Source organism: Dreissena polymorpha, chromosome 6 (genome assembly GCF_020536995.1).
Source record: "Dreissena polymorpha isolate Duluth1 chromosome 6, UMN_Dpol_1.0, whole genome shotgun sequence".
Lineage (NCBI taxonomy): Eukaryota > Metazoa > Mollusca > Bivalvia > Myida > Dreissenidae > Dreissena > Dreissena polymorpha.
The window spans coordinates 117,286,720-117,310,097 of record NC_068360.1 but is presented as its reverse complement, the minus strand read 5'-3'; the positions used below and the strand labels follow the sequence as shown (position 1 = coordinate 117,310,097).

The 23,378-nt window shown below is 34.4% G+C and overlaps 2 protein-coding genes across 2 annotated transcripts in view; both read left to right on the top strand.

Annotated features, from left to right (window-relative positions):
• The first annotated feature begins 994 nt into the window (after window positions 1-994).
• Window positions 995-19,808, top strand: LOC127834138 (serine-rich adhesin for platelets-like). Its single transcript, XM_052359770.1, has 9 exons — window positions 995-4,877; window positions 7,733-7,841; window positions 10,278-10,456; window positions 10,808-10,912; window positions 12,395-12,474; window positions 13,352-13,409; window positions 14,410-14,494; window positions 15,390-15,685; window positions 17,931-19,808. Exons 1-9 carry the CDS (start codon window positions 2,493-2,495, stop codon window positions 18,045-18,047), a joined length of 3,414 nt encoding a protein of 1,137 aa, XP_052215730.1. The 5' UTR covers window positions 995-2,492; the 3' UTR covers window positions 18,048-19,808.
• A 3,150-nt stretch (window positions 19,809-22,958) lies between these two features.
• Window positions 22,959-23,378, top strand: part of LOC127834137 (putative uncharacterized protein DDB_G0277255) — a 32,225-nt gene continuing 31,805 nt past the window's right edge. Inside the window, exon 1 of the mRNA XM_052359768.1 lies at window positions 22,959-23,109. Within this exon, the coding sequence (XP_052215728.1) occupies window positions 22,974-23,109 (136 nt within the window). The 5' untranslated portion in view covers window positions 22,959-22,973. The remainder of the gene's footprint in view (window positions 23,110-23,378) is intronic.

Below are 23,378 nucleotides of genomic sequence, written 5' to 3'. Positions count from 1 at the left end.
CCCCTCTTCACCCCACCCCCCCTCCTTTGTGATTGAAAATGAGAGTCCCTTCACACTTTAAAAAAGAAAATAGATGAGCGGTCTGCACCCGCAAGGCGGTGCTCTTGTTATTATATTTGTCCCTGATCTAGTGCCCTTGACATGGGTTGGACAAGACCTCGAGGTTTGATTTATTTTTCAGGTCAAAATTGGGACATTTAACGAAAACGACATGTTTGACCTCGTGGCATTATGAAAAAAAGCAGCATTTTACTTGTTTCAGCAATGAACAATATACACAAAAACTTTATTTTAAAAAGTAATTTTGGCCATTATTGATGAAAAGTGTGTTTAAGGAATTCATGTGCACAAATCTTTGCCATTTTTAGGAAGTAAACAAGCAAGTACACTGAGCCATATAAACAAGCCATTAATATGAAACAGGTAATATGAGCGGGCCCAAAAAGTCAAAATGTACCTGTGCATGGTTTGGGGGCTGTTCGAACATCATACATTTTGTGTGTGTTAACCATGTCCTGCTCAAAAGCAAAGTAAAAATGGTGATATTCTACCAGCATAAAACCAGAACAGCCTGCATGTAACTCGCGGACTGTTCAGGTTTTATGTTTGTTTGCTGCTCGTCAGTATCTTATGATTGGAAAAGAAGCCTGTAAAAATTGAATCTTTAAAGAAATCTCTTTAATTATTTGATTTTCTTAAGGACAACAAACAGGTCCATCTGTGTAGCTTAGTGTACAAATGGTTAAATACATCTGGTGGTCACCATACATGCTTTCCTTTCTTTTCAGTGGCTGGCTTAGGGTTTCAGCCGATGTGCTCTCCTCTGTTCTTTAAAGCCCCGCCTCTCCGTGATATACATGAAATACTTGAGGACGAGCGACTTTATGGCCTGAAACACTGCAGTGTGCATCTGAAAAAAATTCACTCAAATAATGAGCAACACCGTAGAAAAACTGAGCAGTTTTTGATGAATATGGTTCAAATAGATCAAAAAGAAAACCAAGCTGTGCAGATGTAAAGGAAATAAAGTCAGATACATGCATTTCTGATTTTACAAAGTCATCTGGAATGAAATATGATGATATTGTTAAGCATAAATGTCCTGATCTTAAACCTGGTTTGAAGGATATGAAGCCGGTACCAGAGAATTCAGCACAAACAATGATCACAATTATTGTGGTAAACCTGTATCAGATCTGGTTGTTAAAGTGTGTGCATTAAGCAATATTGCCAACGACGATGTTAAAGTTAAGGTTGGAACAAATAAGAATGTAAAAGCATGCATACCTAGTAAACATTCAGTGACAGATGAAAGTGTAAAAGGTTCAGTTGTCACAATGCTTGAAGACATCAAGAAAGTTACAGATGAAATAAATTTTGCTACAGACAAGTCAGGTAAAGAGGTTACTACCAAAAATTTTCATAGACAATAATAGTACAGTTAATGAAGCAAATATGGCCATAACTGATGTTCATATTGACAAAAACAAAAGATGCTCTGCAGGAAAAAACAGACAAGATAGATAAAAACGTTAATGGGCAGTTAAAAGCTTGCACAGACAAGATAGATATAAGTGATGATGAGCAGTTAAAAGCTTGCACAGACAAGATAGATATAAGTGATGATGAGCAGTTAAAAGCTTGCACAGACAAGATAGATATAAGTGATGATGAGCAGTTAAAAGCTTGCACAGACAAGATAGATATAAGTGATGATGAGCAGTTAAAAGCTTGCATAGACAAGATAGATAAAAGTGATAATGGGCAGTTAAAAGCTGCACAGACAAGATAGATAAAAGCGTTAATGAGCAGTTAAAAGCTTGCAGAGACAAAATAGATGATAATGAGAAGTTAAAAGCTGACGCTAAGATAGATAAAAGTGATAATGAACAGTTAAAAGCTTGCACAGCCAAGATAGATAAAAGTGATAATGAGCAGTTAAAAGCTTGCAGAGACAAGATAGATATAAGTGATGATGAGCAGTTAAAAGCTTGCACAGACAAGATAGATAAAAGTGATAATGAGCAGTTAAAAGCTTGCACAGACAAGATAGATAAAAGCGTTAATGAGCAGTTAAAAGCTTGCACAAACAAAATAGATAATAATGAGAAGCTAAAGCTGACACTAAGATAGATAAGAGTGATAATGAACACTTAAAAGATGACACCAACAGTGCTGGTTCAAATAAAACAACCAGTGTTGCACCTGATGACTGGTTCTGCAATACATGTTATAAAGTTAAAGTGAGGAAAGACCTCAAGGATTGTTCTACCACAGATGCATGCTATCCATGTGCTGCCAAAATTATAGCCGACAATCGCAACAAGTACCCATACATTGGTATTGGGCCAATTTCAGTGAAAAAAAAGAAATCTAAATGTGCGTACTGCATAGGAATAAAAAAGTATCAAACACATAATGTCGTATTCCCATCAGTTAAAACTTCTGAGAAACTTTCAACCTCCTTGGTGTGCAAGTGTGGTGAAAAATCAATGACAGTTAATTCTGTGAGCCACATCATGTCTACATCAAGCTCAACAACTGATAACCATGTTCCCATCTTAAGCAATCCAGGGACCTCTATTCCAATCTTTAGCAATATTGGGAACTCTATTCCTATCCTTAGAAATATGCAGAACCCTACTCCTATCCTTAGCAGTATGCTGAATTCTGTTCCTATCCATAGCAATATGCAGAACTCTTTTCCAAACTTTTGCAGTATGGGGAACTCTTCAGAAGGTTCCCCTAGCCTTTTGATATCTGATGTGTGCACTACAACTTGGTCAGATGCTGAGACAAAGTGTAGCCCATGTGAAGATGATAAATTCTCGGTTACATCCACAACTCCACTAGCAACTGTAAACAAAAAACTAGAAAAGTCTGCTGATAGTGAATTGCCAGATTTATATGAAAGAAATCTCAGCTATGCTGTAAAAACTGAAGGTAACATCCAGACTGGTGTGGTAATGGAAAGTAGTTCAGAAGCTCTCATTTCCGAAACAGCCTCCAAGGCAGAACAAATTGCAGCCCCAATGGACACACTTGTCCCTGAAGAAATTAAGTGGTATCAACACTCTGGAATGAATACATCAGATAATATACCCATGCCCATCCTGCATCAATTCTTTGAACGTTTGGGGAAACAAGAGCGTAGCATTGGTCACATGCCATCAAAAATTATTAGTGACCATGAGGATAAATCAAAAACACTTTTGGAGAGCAGTACAAAAAATATTGCTAAATTGGCTCTTAAATCCATAGGTTCTAAAACAGTTGCACCACCACATAATTTCCATGCTAAAAATAATAGGCATAAAATATGTAGCTACAAAGAGGTTGGCAAGTTGAAGAAGAACCATGATTCTATTGATAATTCAAATGATAAAAAAACTGAAAAGGATGTGGAGTATATTGTTGTTGATGGTGAACACATCAGGATTGAAAAAGTAAGTGATGAATCAGATTCAGAGAGTGATGGACCTACCATCAAGACAATTAGAAAAAGTGAAGAATTTACAGGAGATAGTGACATTGCAGAAATGAAAGACCTGTGCAAAAGTTATTCTGCTAAAGCAAACAAGAGTGATACCACTGATTTTAATGTGTCTGGTTGTTTTAATGAAATACCAATCCAAATCCTTGCTGTTGAAAACTGTAGTAGTGTTAAAGGGATGGCTAATAAAACCGCTCATGACTCTAGTAAAGTCCAATTTCAACATCAAATTATAGATTTAACAGAAGGATTCACTTGTGATACAAATCATGCTACCACCAAACACAATTCAAATTCATCCATTCAGCCAAAGATCTCTCCTGCAGATTTAAAGTCCATTGCAAAATGCAGTGTTCAGTCAAAACAAGCCTTAAGAGGAAAGCTAAAAATGACAGCCATGCCAAATACACTTGGCTTATCATTAGGTACTGCTTCTTGCTCACAGTTTTCTGAAATAACAATACCACAGCATGTTGTTGAGAAAAGAAAAGATGTTAAAAATAGACTTGTTTTTGTACCATCTTTGTCAGGTAAGCAGTTTGTTTACAAACTTAAAACTTCTGCAACCAGTTCAACAACAGTGATTTTATCATCCTCTTCAAGTTTGACACCTGCGATTTCATTTTCAAGTTCAACACCAACAGTTTCATCAACCTCTTCAACTTCAACACCATTTATTTCATCATCGTTTTCTAGTTTGACGCCTGTTAACAAGTTTCAAGTTAAGATATCCTCTGCAGTACCTCGAAGTACAGCTGACATGACTGTGCTCAATGTTGGAGAGAAACCTGAAATGTGTTATATGAACAAAACATTGCTGCACAGTGCACCGAAATATAGAAGAACTCCTGTTAAAGCTCTTACTTCCATCCAAGAAAGCATTAAAGATAAGCTGAAGGAGAAAATTAGTTCCCCAAAGAATGGATTGACTTTGCGTGTAGGGAAAAATGATGGTAAATTACTAACTCTTAGTTCTATAAAAGAGAACATTAAAGACAAACAGAAGGAGAAAATAAGTTCTTCAAGGAATGCATCAATTTTGTATGCAGGGAGCGATGGCAGATACTATGTTCAGAGCACGGGAGAAGTCTTTGACCATCCGTCTCTTACACAGTCTATTCATCACAAAGCTGGCTTGAGCTTTTTTGTACATGAGAGCGCAATAGCAATCAAAAAGAAATCGATAGACAAATCTAAACCAGTCCAGAATGTGGCTCATACACCTAAGTGTAAAGTTCCAGCCCGTAAAAGGAAGAAAGGTGGAATGAAAATACATTATGAAGATACTGAATCCTCGGACAGCTCTTTTTCCAGTGAGATCTCAGATAGCTTGTCTTCTGAGGACGAAGATGACTTAGACAAGGATGACACAGACTCAGCAATGGTAAGCATAAATCAGTGATTTTTTTTGCCCAAAATTACCGCCAATATTCGGCTGCTTCCCAATTGCAAAAAATGATGTTTTTTCCCAAAAATCTCACCAAATTTTTCCCAAAAATGACCAAATTTTCCCAATTAAGCCAATAAGATTACAATGTCATTTAGCGTTAATTTCGTAGAACGAGTGCCGATCGAGCTTGTCGAGTCATCGCCGAATGACAACTGACTTACGAATGTTCGCGAATGTAGCTGAATACGATTTTACGTTGCTATCCACACATCTCTCTTGCGGAGGATACCGACGATAGTCGATGACTCCCGATTGTAAACGCCTGTTTTTACACACTTCCAAGATGGCGGCAAGCAGACGAGAAGTTTGCGATGAGCAGCGAAAATGATAAATAACCCTAAAATTAACAGCGGATATCACATGGTTATTAGGAGAATATTTTATGTGTTAGTCAAGTAAAGCAAAATACTATGTTTGAGATGAACAACAACAAATATTTATTAGAAATGTTCACAGTGAATGTTCGTCACGGAAATCTGTGTTGGGAAATTGGAGTTCACAAAGTTAAAGCATTTAAGACGAGAACCGTTCGAAAATGAAAAGAGACAAACATGATTTGATTTATATGTTAGTGGATCTGTGTTTATTCAGATTCATATGCATATTCTGCTTTATTATGTTTGTCTCGCTGTATAGTTTGGTGAAATAGCATTGAACTGAGGATGTCAAGGATGTTCAAGATATTAAAATTTAAGGTAAACAAATAAAATGTATTATTTTAGCTCCATTTAATACAACATTAACACAGCAAGAACACAAAAGCGTGTTTGTTAATATTTGTTAATGTTTTCACCATATCATATTTTACTTTAAAAAACATCCTGAATTAAATTCATACTGAAGAATCTATAGATTATTGCAAGTTTAATATGCATGTGGAAGGATATTAACTAAACGTTGTAAGAAGACATGAAAGCAACACTTTATAATATAAAAATGCTGTCAAACATGAACTTAGCAATTTTTATTCTGTTCTTATAATAATATTTATAATGTTTCCCAATTTCATGGTTAATCGCGCTATTTTCCCCAATTTCATGGTTTATCGCGCTATTTTTCCCAATTTTATGGTTTATCGCGCTATTTTTCCCAATTTTATGGTTTATCGCGCTATTTTTCCCAAAACCATGGTTTATCGGCTAATTTTCCCAATCCAGATGCCACAGGCTGTAACAAAAAAAAAAAAAATCACTGATAAACAAGTCCTTCTCAGATTTAATTACTGAAAATGATTGTCTAATGAAGTTAAAAGGCGTTTCTGTTATATATTTTTTAAGCTCTATATACCTTGACAATTCCAACCATGTTGTGAACCCCCTAAGGACCCAATGACAGCAGTTATATTGATGATAAATTAAAGGTGTAGTTTTTCAGGAAGAGTGCCGAAATGTGCGAAAATAGGTCTTATTACATATGCAGCCTGCATAGCTTTAAATTAGCCTGCCCAATCGCTCTGCTTTCTGCTTTTAAGTATAGCAAGGTCTGTAGTCTTGTTGGGTGACAGGGGTGGTATCTTCTGACCAGACTGTGAATGTGCAGGCTGTTTTGAAGCTACGTTGACTGCATTTTGCATTAGACCTGTTTTTCCATGACACAGCTCAATAGGTATAGACTTTCAGCAAAAGTAAGTGTAGACAATGATCAGATAGGCCTAGTAGTTGAATATCTAGTTTATACAGGTTGGCACTTAAATTTTTTGGAAGTCCTGACATTTATATGTATAATGTTCAAAAGTTCTGATCCTTTCTGAATAAGACCTTAAAAAATGTATTCTTATGTTTTGTAAGACCAAAGACCATAGACCAAAACATAATAATTTCTACAATGCCTTAAAAATTAATATTGAATTGCACCTGGTAGAAATGCATTAATCATCGACAAAACAAACTAAGTCTATAGCCCTTTTCGTAGCATATACCGGTACAGTGACAACTAGCATGTAGATTTGAGTAAACTTGTATCATTACCATAATATTAATAAAATTCAGGGGTTTTTCAGCACTGTCTGCGACTCCCAAAGCAAACGGACCCGATCCCAAACCGAAATTATAAAAAAAAATCCCAAGTTCAAAAAATATTTTTTATTTTTTTATTTATTTTTTTATTTTTTTAAGAATGAAGTGTCTTATAACTTGTTAAACTAACAAGTTTTTGTTTTTGTCAAAAATATCTGCTTTAAGGTTTTGATGGTACAGTTCTTATCTCAGAGTGTAACTGTAACTGAAAAACAAAACTGCAGTACTTGAATAAACGATGAACATGCCCAATATTGCATCTGTTTATATAAAGACGACAAAATAACAAATAAAAACAAATTTATTTGTTAAACCACTGAATTATTTAAGTATGATAAATTCACAATTTTTTCTCAAATGAGCCGTTTCATCGAAGCAAAAATTCCCAAAATGGCCAATTTTGTCGATAAAAAACTCCCAATTTGTTCAGACTCCTTTTCCCAAAATAGGCAGAAAAAACCCTGTAAAATATTCTGACTAATTAAGTGTATTAGAATGTAACAAAGGCAAGAACAAATTTTGTTATTACTGAAGTGTATTGAATATGAGGCGTTGGGAAAACTGGGCTAAATGCATGTATACCGTAGGCGAATGAGGGATGACATTTTCCGCTTTAACATAATTTTTTCTTTAAGAGGTGTTTTTTAAATGAAAATCCTATCGAAGCCTAAAAAATTGTCCACAATTAGCCTCTGTTGACTGCACAGGCTAATCGGGTACAATACTAACATATGCATCCAGCCAAGTTTTTCTTATATTAACACATGTTTTCAGAGTGATGATGCTGATGATCCAAGTGAAGATGTACGGCTTGACTTTGATGGTGCAGATGGGAAGCCAGCTGTTCTGGGCAGAAATGCAAAGAGGGCAGCAGCCATGAAATGTAAATACTTCTCACTACAAGGATTTCAATAGATTTTCTGTATCAGTGGTGACAAAAAGGTTATACTTTTCTTGTATTTGTAAGTGAGCCACAATCTTGGAAACCTGGTTTTTATGTCTGATCGAAAGATCTGGGGTATATTGTTTTTGGGCTGTCTGTCTGTCTTTCTGTCTGTCATTCATTCATTCATTGTGTGTGTCCCAAAACTTTAACCTTGGTTAAAGTTTTGCAATAACTTTTGCATTATTGAAGATAGCAACTTGATATTTGTCATGCATGTCTATCTCATGGAGCTGCACTATTTGAGTGGTGAAAGGTCAAGGTCATCCTTCAAGGTCAAAGGTCAAATATATGGCTTCAAAGCGGCGCAATAGGGGGTATTGTGTTTCTGACAAACACATCTCTTGTTTATACATGTTAAAGTATTGTCCTAGATTAGAATGTGCAGTCTTTTATTGATTTTGTCATCAAAAGGAGGTATCTTGTAAACAACAATCCACTTTTCACACCTGCATTAAGCCCTGTTTTCCCAGAGCAAGGTTCAAATATTTGGTAATTGGTATGTGACGTTATTAAGTTTAACTGGATACATTTTGTTAAAATTATACACCAGGGGTCAACACTGGCCATGTGCCAGGAGTCACATTATTAATATAGGCTTATATAGCTAAATCAGTTTTAAAATATTCCCTCAAAAAACATTGTGTATGTGAGGGAACTCAGACCTTCTTGGCACTCTTGTTTTGAGGCAGATTTGTGTCATCTTTATTGGTCTGCATTATTATTCCCCCCTTTGCAAAAGAGGGGGTATATTGTTTTGCACATGTCGGTTGGTCGGTCTGTCTGTCGGTCCGTCCACCATATGGTTTCCGGATAACTCAAGAAGGCTTAGGCCTAGGATCATGAAACTTCATAGGTACATTGAATATGACTGGCAGATAACCCCTATTGATTTTCAGGTCACTTGGTCAAAAGTCAAGGTCACGTTTGGGGGGGGCATATGTCCACGACCCGAACACTTATTTGAATAATTTTTCAGATTTTGCATTTGCATATATTCTGCGCTCTGAGGAAATGGAGCTTATTCCATTTGCAGAAAGTGTCATATCAAATAAGCCTATGGAGTCAGCACAGGCTAGTCAGGGACGACACTTTCCGCGAAAAGTGTATTTTTTTAAACAACACTTCCTTTAAATGAAAAGTTCCATAAAAGTTTAAAGTGTTGTCTCCTATTAGCCTATGCAGACTACACAAGCTAATCTGTGACAACACTTTACTCAAATGGAGTAAGTCCTGTTTTCTCCGAGTGAGTCTTATATGCTTTGAAATTAGTATGAAACACCAGGCCAACTTAACCCTTTCAGTGCGGGAACCGAATTTTGAAGGCCTTTGCAAACAGTTTGGATCCAGATGAGACGCCACAAAACATGGCGTCTCATCAGGATCCAAACCGTTTGCTATTCTGATAGTATTCTTTGAAAAAAATCAAGAAAATGCTTATTATAGAAATTAGCAGACGACATTTTGGCAAACAACAAATTTCCCAGCATGCAAAGGGTTAAACTTTTGGTGGAACGCTGTACTACGAATGTTGGGTTTGATTTTCTGAGCTTGCCATTATTTGTGTGGGGGCTTATCATGTAAATTTGCCAAAGAAATACTTTTATCATTATTCAACTAGTAATTATCCTGTTTCCTCCTATTCAAGTAAGGCAGTTATCAGTTATTGATGTAAGTTGTGCACCTTACACTGGAAAGTAAGCTTACCCTGTACAAAAGTGATTGCGTTAACTCACTACCTTGATTTGACTGAAATGCTGTTAAAAACTACGAAAAAAATCACACAAACAAAAGAATTTCATTTTATCACATCCCATACCCTGTTTCCTATGTAATATAACCATTACAAATATTTTTATCTTACACATGTGTAATATACTTTTTAAGCGTTTTCATTGGCTTAGTTTTCGTTCGATCGACCAATCGTATTTTGTTATTTTACTGAAATGACATTGCAACGTCAAATGACGTCACATATGTAAACAATATTCGGGATATGTCATTATGTTTGCGTAAATATTTATTTAATTTGCTCATTTAAAAGCATGTGATAAAAAAAAAACTGACACTCGTTATTTCATACCATATTTTATTAAACTCGTCCAGGAAATTCGTTAGTAAGCTCGCCAAAGGCTCACTTACTAACAAAATTCCTGAACTAGTTTAATAAAATATAGTATGATATGACAACTTGTGCCATTTCCTATATATTTAGTATGTTTTCTTAAATTGATCAGCTTATGCATGTTAAATGTATAAAAATGTCCTGATGGTCAAAATTAAAAGTCATTATATGGGACTATTTAAACAGCAAATTTCATGTTACCATTCCAATGAATTTGTATCTTAATGCTTTGTTGTGTCTTATTGCAAAAGGTTTGAACTACGCAGAGTTTGGAAATAGTGATGCAGAAGAAGAAGAAGAAGAAGATGATGATGATGATGATGATGATGATGATGATGATGTCGCTTACAATAAAACTGAAGAGAAACAAGAACCAGTAGAAGGCACAGATCCGTGTAAAGCCTGTTCCAGCAGCCGACTGCCACATACGGTATGGGCATACATTTGAAAAATTTAGCCTACTTCTGAAAACACTGGGCTTAATTCATGTGGGCAAAATATGGTCCCAGATTAGCCTCTCCAGCCTGCACAGGCTTATCAGGGATGACATTTTCCGCTTTGATAGACTGTAGACATCTTTAAGCAAGTGTTTATAGTTTTAATGTAAAAAATAAATGGAAAACTGGGCTAAATGCATGCGCCTAAAGTGTGGTCACAGATTAGCCTGTGCAGTCTGCAGACAGGAACTCATATATTCTTATCCCAACCTATGATCCTAAAAGAGTCTCCTTTTCATTGATAGTTATAACAGGGGCTATTGCATAACCTTTTATCACTGCAGATTCTCCTGTGTGATAATTGTGACAGTGGCTATCACATGACCTGCCTGACTCCGCCCCTGTCCTTGGTACCACTCGGTGATTGGTTGTGCCCACCTTGTGAGCATGTAAGTAGCCTTAATTGATGGAAAACATTACCTGCCTTGTGTTCACTCATTCAGGATTAAATGTCACCATTATATCTTTTGAATTTGTTGTTTTTCAAGGTACAGTCCAGTCTCGTTATCTTGACATCGGATATCTCGATATTCTCGATATGTCGAAGTAAGCTCAATGTCCCAACTTTTTTCCTTCTTTATCTTTATAAATAAACATTGCATATGTCGATTTTCGTTATGTCGAATAATTCGATATCTCGATATAAAAAATTTTCCCGAGTCCCTATTTTACATGTATTTACTGTGGTTTATCTCGAAGTGCGAATAACTGTTCCAGTGTCAGCAAAAGGTGAGAAATTTTTTCTTTCATACTTCACCGTTCCGCTTCGCCCGGCTGCTCCCGATACTGTGCGGTAGGAAATTGATCCGTTAATTGCATCAATAATCACACGTGTGTAATGTCGTTAGCCATTAACACTTGAGTAAGGTCTGTCACTTTAACTGTCACTTTAACATCAATTAACTGCAATTAATACACAGCCTGCCGAAAGGCCGAAATACTTATTGTTTTTACAAACAATATTCCAAAATGCATTGAGTTATATTTTTTACTAATAATCGATTGAACTTTGCATTTCAAATTTCAAAATGTACATGTACAGTTCAGTATTCCGGAACGTGATTTACGCATGATCAGATGAAAAACCCTCGTCTTGATTGGACGTCAATTGCATCATAACTTTAAATAGCAACATTACCGGATGTTTTCTCGACAGTTTAGAAATATTATAACCGCATGTGTTCATGCAATTATGTTATACTTAAAACGTCATTTTAAGCATTTAAATAGCAAAATTAATCGTGCCTCGTAAAAACGCGTATATATCAGGTAGAGAGTATTATTCCACACGGTGACGGCTTTAGTTAAACCTCTTAGCTGGTATTTAGATGTTAAAAACAAGGTAAATTTTCGTCTCATATTTCTTTAAAAACGCTTAATCGGATATCTCGAACTCTCGTTATCTCGATATTTTTTCTTGTTCCCGCCGACTTCGAGATAACGAGAGTGGACTGTATTTATATTACCATTGAAGTGTAGTATCCACCAGGAATGGGTATGAAAATACAAAGCAGGAAGAGTTTTTCATTAAAAATAAATAAAAATATCTTCAATTTATGCTTTCAACTGCAAGAGAAGCTAATCAGGATCATCAAACCTGATGCGATTGTTCAGGCCGCACTGGCTTATCAAGGACGACACTGTCCCCCTTGACTGGACTTTGTTTAAAGGAGGCTTCCTTTAAAAGGACAAATTCCATACAAGAGGAAAGTGTTGTCCTTGATAAGCCTGATCAGACTGAAGAAAGATGCTTGGATTAACTACACATTTTATTCCTATTTTAGGCTTTTTGCTGCATAATAAGTGAATAATAACAATGAATTTAAAATAAAGGTTACAGATTATGTTAATATAATTTTGGTATTCTTCAGGAGGAGTTGGTTCAGACCCTTAAAAAGAACCTGAAGTTGGCACAAAATGCTATAAATCGATCGCAATCGAAAAATAAAAGGTATTGTATTGCAAAACTATGTGCAGCGTCATGCAAATATGGGTCTTATGCCACTTGCAGCCAGCCTGCTTATCTGTGCAGACTTCTCAGGAGCTACTCTGTTCTTTGAGAAGGCCAAACAAACTTTATTGACTTTGTTGCGCACAGGGTCGGAGCTACATGTATGCTGGTTGAATATGGTATTAGAACCATTTTTGCATGATGTGGTTTTTATCATAGATCAGAGTTCATACATACTGGTGCACTTGTTATATAATTTATGAAATGTAGTTTCAAAATGATATATATATTGGCCGCGCTCTGTGAATAGGGGGTTTAATGCATGTGCGTAAAGTGTCTTCCGAGAGTTGCCTGTGCAGTCCGTACAGGCTAATCAGAGAGGACACTTTCTGCCTAACCTGGACTTTTGTCAAGAACAGTCTACCTTTAAACAAAAAAACAATAAAAGCAGAAAGTGTTGTCCCTGATTAGCCTGTGCGAACTGCACAGGCTAATATGGGACGACACTTTACGCACATGCATTAAATCGCTTTTTCACAGAGCTCATCCCATATATTTTGTTTGATACATTTTACCATTACTTAACATTGTTTTGTGGTAACATATAGAACAAGCCTTATGCTCATTGTTTTAGAGAAACGTTTAATTATCATGGAAACATCTTTATGGTATTTATTAGTTGTGAACACTATAATAAAAAAAGATTGATATGTAAAAATTCCATAGAGGAAAAAAATTATGTTTAAAAAAGTTTAGGAAGTTTTCCTTAATAGGATTTGTTGACCACCTTGAGCTGATGGTAAGATGAGTGTCCTATTAAAATCTACTGTTGCTATACCACATGTTATTTACTTTTTTGTTCTATTTTAACTTTCAGACTAGAATACAGTCAGGAGTCCTTCCAAGTAGCAGAGCAAAACATAATCAGCTCTGAGGTACTTAACTTTTTACCACTTAGATACGTATTTTCACGCATTTGTAGTCCCTTTGAAAGTTAAAATTAATTTATGACCTTTCTTACTAGATAAAAGTTTGTTAGGGCTTCATTTCCAAACCTTAGATACTGATGAGCAGCAAACAGAATTAAACCTGAACAGACTGCGAGTTACTCGCAGGCTGTTCTGGTTTTATGCTGGATGCAAAACCCATGTTCACTCTGCTTCCTATCGGGGAAAGGGTTAAAGATGAATATCATTTTTTTATGTATTTTATGTATTTGGCCTGTATTGCTTATATCTGCTGGGAAACAAGACGTTGGCTCCTCACTTAATAATGTGCAATTTGACATTTGTAAGACTTTTTTTAGAATCACTGTTGATTCTCTTTATTTTGTTTGTGTTAAGGTAGTATAAGGGTTACATTATCATATTTCAAAATATTTATAAACATATTAATATGCTTATATTGGTCTGATACAAAGGTGGTTGATATATGTTTTATGCTCCCCGAATATGCAATTAGGTAGTAACCTGTTGTTGTTTTTTTATGCTCCTATGTTAGGTTACTTACATGTTATTCTCTAAACAACTAACATTAAAGACATCTGAAAATGAGAGGCTTCAGTATTTATGGCTATTCAGTATTTATGGCTATTCAGTATTTATGGCTATTCAGTTTTTAAGGCTTTTCAGTATTTAAGGCTTTTCAGTATTTATTGGTATTGACAAAATATTGTCTTAGAATGTACTATATTGCATATTAGTAAAGTAGTCTGCTGGTGTAATATAAACTCTTTAACTAACATGTACTTGATACAAAAGCGCACAATAAACATCAAAACTATAGTTTTAAACAACCATTTCAGGCTAATGTGCGGAATAATTTGATATATTTTTCCAATATATATTTGTATATACTATTTTCTGATAAATGTTTGGTCCAAATTCAATCTCAGGTTTTGAAATCATACCTTTGATCCTGCATGATTTGTTACAGAGGAGAACGCGCAGACAGAAACCAGTAATCTACAATGAGTCTGAGTATGAAAAAAGGATGTACGAAAGTGTTGAAAGGGAAATTGGTAGGTTTAGTTTCTCTGATGTATTTAAATTGTTAAATGACACAGTGTGTTAGAAAACCAACCTTTATGCTTGTACATAAAAATTCGTCCCAGATTAGCCTGTGCGGATGGTAAATCATGGATGACACTTTTTGCTAGACTGGATTTTTGTATTGAAGGACTTCTTTTAAACAAACAATAGTGTCAAGTGTTATCCCAATTTCCCAAATTTGCCTTTGTAGAGACAAAGCATTATGCAGCATGGTTTTCACAGAGACCAGCTGATATGAATTTGATATAATTAAAAAAACAGAATCATCCAACCTTTAGATGAACCCTTTATACCTTTTTTTTGAAAAAAAATCAGATTTGATTATTAAGCAGATAATGATTTCTAAGTTCTATTTTTTTTCATCTGATTAGAGCACAACTGTAAATATGAACAATTTTCAAGACATTTTTTACCTGTAATAGTATGCTCATAATTTTTATGCCCAGGATCGAATGATCGGGGGTATATTGTTTATGGCCTGTCTGTCTGTCATTGTATGTGTGTGTCTGTCTGTCTGTCTGTCTTTCCCAAAACTTTAACCTTGTTTATTACTTTTGCAATAATGAAGATAGCAACTTGATATTTGGCATGCATGTGTATCCCATGGAGCTGCACATTTTGAGTGGTGAATGGTCAAGGTCATCCTTTAGGGTCAAAGGTAATTTTCTAAAATAGCTGCCAGGCAGCTTCAAAGCGGTGCAGTAGGGGGCATTTTGTTTCACAAACACAGCTCTTGTTCAATGAAACAAACACCTTATTCTTTAAAAAATGAGTCAATAATATCATATTTAAAAAGTTGAATTACACCAGGAACCATTATATCTGACATGTTAAAACTATGCCATTATCATCGTTGCTTTTTAGAGAGAGCAGGGAAAGTAACTGGAAAGGCCAAAAGGAAATCACAATCCCAAAAATCTACCTCAGACTATCCGTCAGCAACCGACACTGACTCCAGTACGGGATCAATAACAGAACAAAATACTTCATCACGGTTTGAAAGGAGAGGTAAAAATAAGTTAAAATCAAGCAGCAAAAGCAGGGATAATTGCAATAAATCAGTCTCAAAAAAGGATCTGAGAAACTATAAGAGAAGAAGGCATTCGTTGACAGGCATTGAAGACGACAGCTGCAATGACACTGACAGTGACTATGTGCCAGTGAGTATAAACTGGTAATAAGGCTGGGGATATGTGTATAACCGGAATCCAATTGACCTAGGAGTCATTTCTGATATACGTGTGCATTTATCAAAATACGGGGCGAGGGGAGAGTAGATTCAACTTGTTCTAGGTTATATTTCATAAGGTATAAGCTGCCCGAAAAATCATATCTTGAAACCCCTTTGCAAATTACACTGGCATCCATATTGGTTTGCATATGATTTTTTTTTAATGAGCCATGTAATTGGCGTTGTTTCCCAATCTTCCAACCAAAATCAGTCTTTGAAAATGTGTTGGTAATTTGTTAAACAGCTGATTTAGGAAATATCTTTGTTGTGATGAAAACGATTATTGAAGAACGAATTTCTTTTTCCAAATATCTCTGATTGACAAACTGGTAAAAAAACAAATTGAAATGATTTTGCTTCAAACAACCATGCATATAAACAAGAAAGCAATTCCAGTTTCTGAATGGTAAAGGAATTTCTGCTGTCCTGGTAATTCAAGTTATGTGTAAAAAAAAGTCATGAACTAATGTTATCGTGGTTAAGTCTTGTTAACTTAAGAACAGTTAACAACTTTGTAAAAGCACTGACAATATTTCAAAATTAAGTAAAAACATTAAAGGGATCTTTTCACGGTTTGGTAAATTGACAAAATTGAAAAAAGTTGTTTCAGATTCGCAAATTTTCGATTTAGTTATGATATTTGTGAGGAAACAGTATTACTGAACATTTACCATAGTCCAATATAGCCATTATATGTATCTTTTGACGATTTGAAAACATAAAAATTATAAAGCGTTGCAACGCGAAACGAACCGATTGAATAATTTGAAGAGTTCTGTTGTTGTCGTTTAAATTTACGAAACGACGAAGGTTGCTTATATAAGGTATAAAATACTTATTATGTGTATACTGGGCGGAATAGCCGAGAGGGCTAATGCGTTTTTACTTCAGACTAACTCCAGGACTCCGGGGGTCACTGGTTCGAGCCCTGGTACCGGCTACTTTTTTTTCCTTGTTTTAATTTTATTCTTGATTTATTACTGGAGCTTTTAAGATCCAATGTTTACATTTATCAATATAAAGCATTTAATGACAAACTTCAAAATATGCCAAAATCTGTGAAAAGGCCCCTTTAAGCAGAAATAAAAGATTGCCTGCATTATTAACGAGGATCAAGAAACAAAGTGATGGACATTACAGAGTGCAACCCAATAATAAGTGCTTTATTTGAATACTTAATAGCTTCAATGTGAATTTAAAATAAAAATCCCAAATAAATTTTGTTTAAATAAGTGCTTATTTCTATGTCTTATTGAAAAGCTTTTTCGCCATGTTATGGTTGTTGATTCACTCACTCACACCCTCGTATAAACTGTAACCTTTATGATTGCAATAAGTATGATCTACCTTGTCAAGATAAGATGTTCCAACAATTGTTATAGGTTGAAAAGGCTTATATAGCACTGCCTTTAATGAAAAATATTTTCCAATCAGCGTTATAAACTTTGTACGCATATAGTTTTTTCTGTTTAAATAAGTTCAACTTTAATCAAATGAAGCCGCAATAGATATATTACTATGTTGAATGTATATTACATTTTATCATGTAATTAGTTTAATAATCCTGTGTTAATTATTCTTGAATAAATGCTATTTTGGACATAGTGGGAAGAATAAAAATGTTTGGAGTCTTTCAAAGCAAAACTTACATCTCAAACAAAGTAAAAAATCGTGTCTTGTAAGTGGAAATTCTTGTGCCAGTGAATCATATTTATAATTTATAAAAAAATAGATTAATTATTAGCCCTTGCATATTTCAAACTAATGGAAAGCTCCAAAAAAGTGTAAGACATTTGGTCTGACAACATGGCAAAACTTGCCAAACTGAAATAAACATTTCCAGACCAATAAAATCTTATGTATATATTCATTTTTTACTCTAACGCATATTTCGCAATCGCTTAAGTAAATGAAATTTTTTATGTTGTTAACATCCATTTACATAAAATACTTAACACAACACTTTATTTAAATAATAATTGCAAAATTATAAACTTTATATAAATTAATAACAAACTACAATCATACTGTATACTAAATTCTTAATCTGATTTTTCCCAACGTCCAGATCTTGCACACTTTTTATGCACATGCTTTAAGCCCTGTTTTCCCATAACACGTCTCAAATTTTTAACCAAACTTCCTATTGTAACAATCCTGCTTCCATATTTCAGGATTTGCACAGTGTCCCTGATTGTGAGATGCAGGATTCTCTAGAGACATCTGACCAGACCCCTGCTATGCGTTATACAGCGTATGGAAGGAAGACGAAGAATGTCTCGTATACCTAGCGTGCCAGCTATATTCAGCTATACGTGGATGTTTTTTGAAACAAATTCCATCTGGAAATCCTGACCACAAATAAAATGTACATTTTTCATAATATTGGCCAAAATTTAACTTATAATGTCATAAGTTAATTTTTTTTAGTCTAATCAGTTTGTTCTTGCCATAATAATGTAAAGGTAATTCCAGTTCAATATGAAACTATTCCTTTGAAATTCATTTTTGTACACATAATTAAAATACAGACAATTGACAACTAAATAAAAGGTCAGCAGACAGAAAGGTTATGACCATGACCTTGCCTGTATGATTTTGTATAGGGGCTTCAAAGATAGATCTTGTTTAGGCATAGAATCATTTATCATGGATAAATTTTGTTTGACTCAAGCTGCAAACACGCAATGTCAATCAGCAGCAGACAAATAACAACTGTAATCAAATGGGCTCAATTTTATTATAATATTAGTATAAAATAAATAAAAATTGTTGCATAATGGTTAGGTTCTTAAGTTTGCAGACACATAGATGTTTTTCGTGATTCTCAAAGTTAGCAAACTTCTGTTGCTGAAATTTAGTTGCAAGTGATGTGACATTTAATATATTCATGCATTCTGAAGCAAGTAATTTGGCAAAACAAATTGTTTGTTTCCACTTACACAGACCCAGACTCTTGTTTTACATTAACCTGTTTACAATACAACAGTTTTTTCCCTACTTTTAACAGGGTGTCCTGTGTTAAATATCTTCTAATCTGTATCTGTTAGTTAATTTACGGAATATAATTTTGATTGTTTTTAATGCATAAAAGACTCGCTCTCGAAAAACAGGGTTTAATGCATGTGGGTAAAGTGTCATCCCAGATAAACATGTCCACCAGTCTGTACAGGCCAATCAGGGACAACACTTATAGCTGTTATTGTGTTAGTCAATTTAATCCTTTACCCCTTAGATAGGTATTTTGACGCATTTGCAGTCCTTTAGAAAGTTACATTTAATTAAACACCTTTCTTACTGGATTCAAGTTTTAAAGGCTTCATGTCCAACCCTTAGATACAGGTGAGCACCAAACAGCATAAAACTTGAACAGACTGCGAGTTACTCGCAGGCTGTTCTGGTTTTATGCTGTTTGCACACAGCCATTTTCACTTTGCTTCTGAGTGGGAAAGGGTTAGGAAGTCTCTTATAACGAAAATTCGTTTGCAGTTTTGGAGGAAAGTGTTGTCCCGAATTAGCTTGTGGGGACTGGACAGGTTAATCTGCCACGACTCTTAACTCACATGCATTAAGCCCCATTTTCCAAGAGCAAGAGTCAATTTGATTGTAGTAAATGTTATCAAAATCACCTCCTGAAATAATAAAAAAAGTCATGGAATAGTACTCAAATAAGGTTGTGTTTTTGGAAACAAACAAGTGTTGAACACCCAATACCTGACAATTTATTGTTATTTGCCTTTGACTTAAGTTTATGTATCATGAGTTTTTCTGAACATTTGACTTCTCTAAGAGCATATACAATGAAAGATATAAATCACCACCATATAAATAGAAGCATTAAGTACAATAATGGACAAATGAAGTTTGTCTGTTGAATGTAATGACATTTATAACTATTATGAAAGCATTATGTAAGATTTGAAATATTAGAATTAAATTATTACATGCATTTACAATTGTATGAAGGTTATTATTTATAAATGATATTATCTTGTTTATGTGCATTAAATTATCGTTATGAATGTGTTTTAATGAATAAACAAATAAGTGTTGTTCTTTTTACAAAAATAAAAAATTTAGCCTCATACATTTGTTTGACCTTCTTGGATATGAATAAACTAGCTTACAATTCTTTGTTGTGGGAACATGATCTGTAAATTGGTCGAAATGGTTTGAAAAAAAAATCAACATTTAAGAGGTTTGTCTTTATGGATCAAAAACAAGATGGAATGTCTAGTACATGTAGGAATGGAGGCTCATGATGCATGCTTGGAAGGTTTTATTAAATGTGCTGTAAAATCTGAAGAAAAATGCCTTATGTGCAGGATGACATATTTTGATATATACTAGCTTTTTAAAACTTATATTGTTTATGTATCTTTTATATACTGATAAAACCCTGGTCGCTTGGGTGAGAAATGCTTGTACCAACCACTGCAAGGTTGTGACAAATTTTGAATTATGGGTGAATTTTCGAGCTTTTTTGTTGTTTCTTAAAGATTTTCAATTGTACTGTGATCTTGTGTTGTGGGGCGAGGAGGGGGGAGTGATCTAGAGTACTTGGAGGAAACCCCACTTGTTTGGGACAAAACAGAAAATCTGTGCTTAAATAATAGGTAAATGGTGTACTTGTATTATCGAAGGTGTTGTGAAGTACTTTTAACTGATGAATTTAATAAAATGGCTTTTTTTTGTTACAAGCATCAACATAGTTTATAACGTGCGTAGTTTGAATCTTAAACTGTAACTATGTAAAATGAAAGAAAGTAGGTACATGGTCCAAATATGAACTTTAAGCTGTATTCAAGGGTGGCAATTTTAATATATGGAGGAAAACAAAACACGATAGGTGTTGACTGGTCCACGGGTGGTTATAGCGTGTTGCTATGATATTAATAAGTGAAATTATCATTTTGAATGATAAATAATCACATTATAACCAAAAATCAACTTTTCTGGAAAAAAAAATCACTATCAAATATATATACAACAAGGTATCATACCCCAAATCACCCGAAAACGATATTATGAAAATCAATGACGGCAGCCGTCAAAGGTAGTTCTCATTTAATTTAGTTACACAATTAAATTATATTTTAGACAATTGATAAATGGATGGTTTCCTACAAGCAATGTATCAGTTCACTGAAAATGGCCGTGTCTTAAACTGTTGGGGAAAAAGTCTCCACTTATGGTGCATTAAAGGGATCTTTTCACGCTTTGGTAAATTGACAAAATTGAAAAAAGTTGTTTCAGATTCGTAAGTTTTCGTTTTAGTTATGATATTTGTGAGGAAACAGTAATACTGAACATTAACCATGCTCTAATATAGCCATTATATGCATCTTTTGACGATTTTAAAACCTAAAAATTATAAAGCGTTGCAACGCGAAACGATTGAATAATTTGGAGAGTTCTGTTTTGTCGTTAAATTTTGTGAAACTACGAAGATTGCTTATATAAGGTATAAAATACGGCAAACTGTGTATTCGGCGGAATAGTTCAGTAGGTTAAAGCGTTTTTACTTCAGGACTCTGGCAGGACTCCAGGGGTCACTGGTTCGAAGCCTAGTCCGGGTTCTTTTCCTTTTTTTTTTTTTTTTCTTGATTTTTTACTGGAGCTTTTACGATCCAATGTTTACATTTATCAATATAATGCATTTAATGAATAAGTTTAAAAAAATGCCAAAATCTGTGAAAAGGCCCCTTTAATAGTCAAAATTGAAGTGTAACGGCGTTCAAATTGTGTACAGTTTTACAAATGTAGTTCAAGGAAAATTGAGGCTGCTAAAAGCAGATGCCCTAACAAAAACTTTCAATGAAATCTAAGTTTCGGAAATTACATACAGTTTTTTGTTGTATTCGTGGAGGGAAGAACTTCAGGGATCAGAAGGCAAAGGCAAGCGAAATCAGAGGTAAATAGGATAGCGTTCGCATTATTGATATTCCTTTATTCTGTTAACTTAATCACATTATTTATTGGCTGAAAGAAATTATTTGCCGAGTCTGGTAATAGTCATTTAAGTCAGACCGCATTGAGAAAATGTAGACATTTAGTTATGCAGATTGTTTTAGGAAGTTGTTCCTCTTGAATAGTTGCCTGTTCCAAGTTAAAAAAGTATCAAATCAACATATTTTCATGAATATTAAGACATTCTATTATTTTAATGAAACATGTTATTTATGTGTTTATTTATTTTTTAATAATTTGTGTCAAGTGATATAAATTTATAGATTTTTTCCTCCTTAAGCTATTCAACATCAAGTATTTTTTGTAGTTTTATATAAACAGGTTTCTGTCACACTTTGTTTTCCTATAATTTTGCGCGCAATAGGATTTTCCATTTTATCCATTTACATTGTATGTAACGGGATCTTCATTAATTGTCGTATGACAAATGATTAAATTCTTAATAATTGATAACTATCCGTTCTTCTGATCTAATTAGTCTTCATTAGAGATACTGTAACCATTGCATAAGGTTCATTTCATTTTAGCTTTATCATTTTATTTTTGCTATTGGAAATAAAACAATTTATGAATGTGAACAAAATTTCAATTATAATTCTAATTGAGATTTTTTTTAATTTTGTACATGGAATTTAGATTGCTACATTTTTATATTTAACATATAATTTAGCAATATTTTACTTAGTAAGAACTGAGTTACTAAGTTACTGAGTTTTATTTAACTTTTTTTTTGGTTCTTAACATTACATTATGAATTGCAATAACAAAATTGATATAACATATACTTCAGCAATATTTTCCTTAGTAAGAACTGAGTTACTAAGTTAATCAGTTTTATTGAACTTTTTTTCCAAATTGTCAAAACTTTTCTGATAGCAAGAAACAAAGACCTATTGTAATCTATAGGTCTTTGCAAGAAATAAGTAATTGATCTGCTAATGGGCAACACAATAGTGTTTGCTATCACTTCGCCGACAATTGGAATGTGATAGCAATGCTGTAGATCGATCTATTCACACCTATTAAGTAGTTATGTAGAGGCGTAATCAACTATAAATCATTTTGCCGAACCGGTTTAACACCTACTATTTATAATCAATTCGCCGAACTGGTGTTTCGCCGAAACCTCCAGTAACCTTAGCCGAGCGCAAGCAATGCTCGGTACCATTTAAGTTCTGAGCTTGGTTAAGTGTAACCTTTTCTGGTTCTTCATCATTAAGGAACCAGCCATACAAACAACGAGCGCAATGGATGAACATTTTGCAGAAGATCCCAATTTTGCAGTGATCTGCTCTTTTTTGGACAACTTTAAGAATTTAATCACCGACAGTTCGGACACTGTGACAATTGACGATATTCAGCAATTCCTTGATGCCACCGAGTGTAAAATCAAATTGTCGTATTCTGTTACTGTTTAGCGAGTATTTTCCGGACAGTAGTACCTTCCGGACGTTTTTAAGGTCACAAAATACTAAAAGATTTCCTACACAAATTCAATGTGAAAGCAATAACTTTAACAAAAATAGTCAAACTTTTGCGCATAGACATCCCCATAACCATATCTTTTCTAAAAGAGCATTCCAAGCCGCACTGATTTAAACAATAAAAAAGGGGGGTCATACGTTATGCAAGAAAGAACTCGACGCGAATCA

What these genes read in the sequence shown, in the direction of transcription:
- LOC127834138 (XM_052359770.1), top strand. Translation starts at nt 2,493, where the DNA reads ATGACAGTTAATTCTGTGAGCCACATCATGTCTACATCAAGCTCAACA. An exon ending in TCGCAATCGAAAAATAAAAG is followed by an intron (nt 12,475 to 13,351) that starts GTATTGTATTGC and finishes TTTAACTTTCAG; the next exon opens with ACTAGAATACAGTCAGGAGT. An exon ending in AAGTGTTGAAAGGGAAATTG is followed by an intron (nt 14,495 to 15,389) that starts GTAGGTTTAGTT and finishes GTTGCTTTTTAG; the next exon opens with AGAGAGCAGGGAAAGTAACT.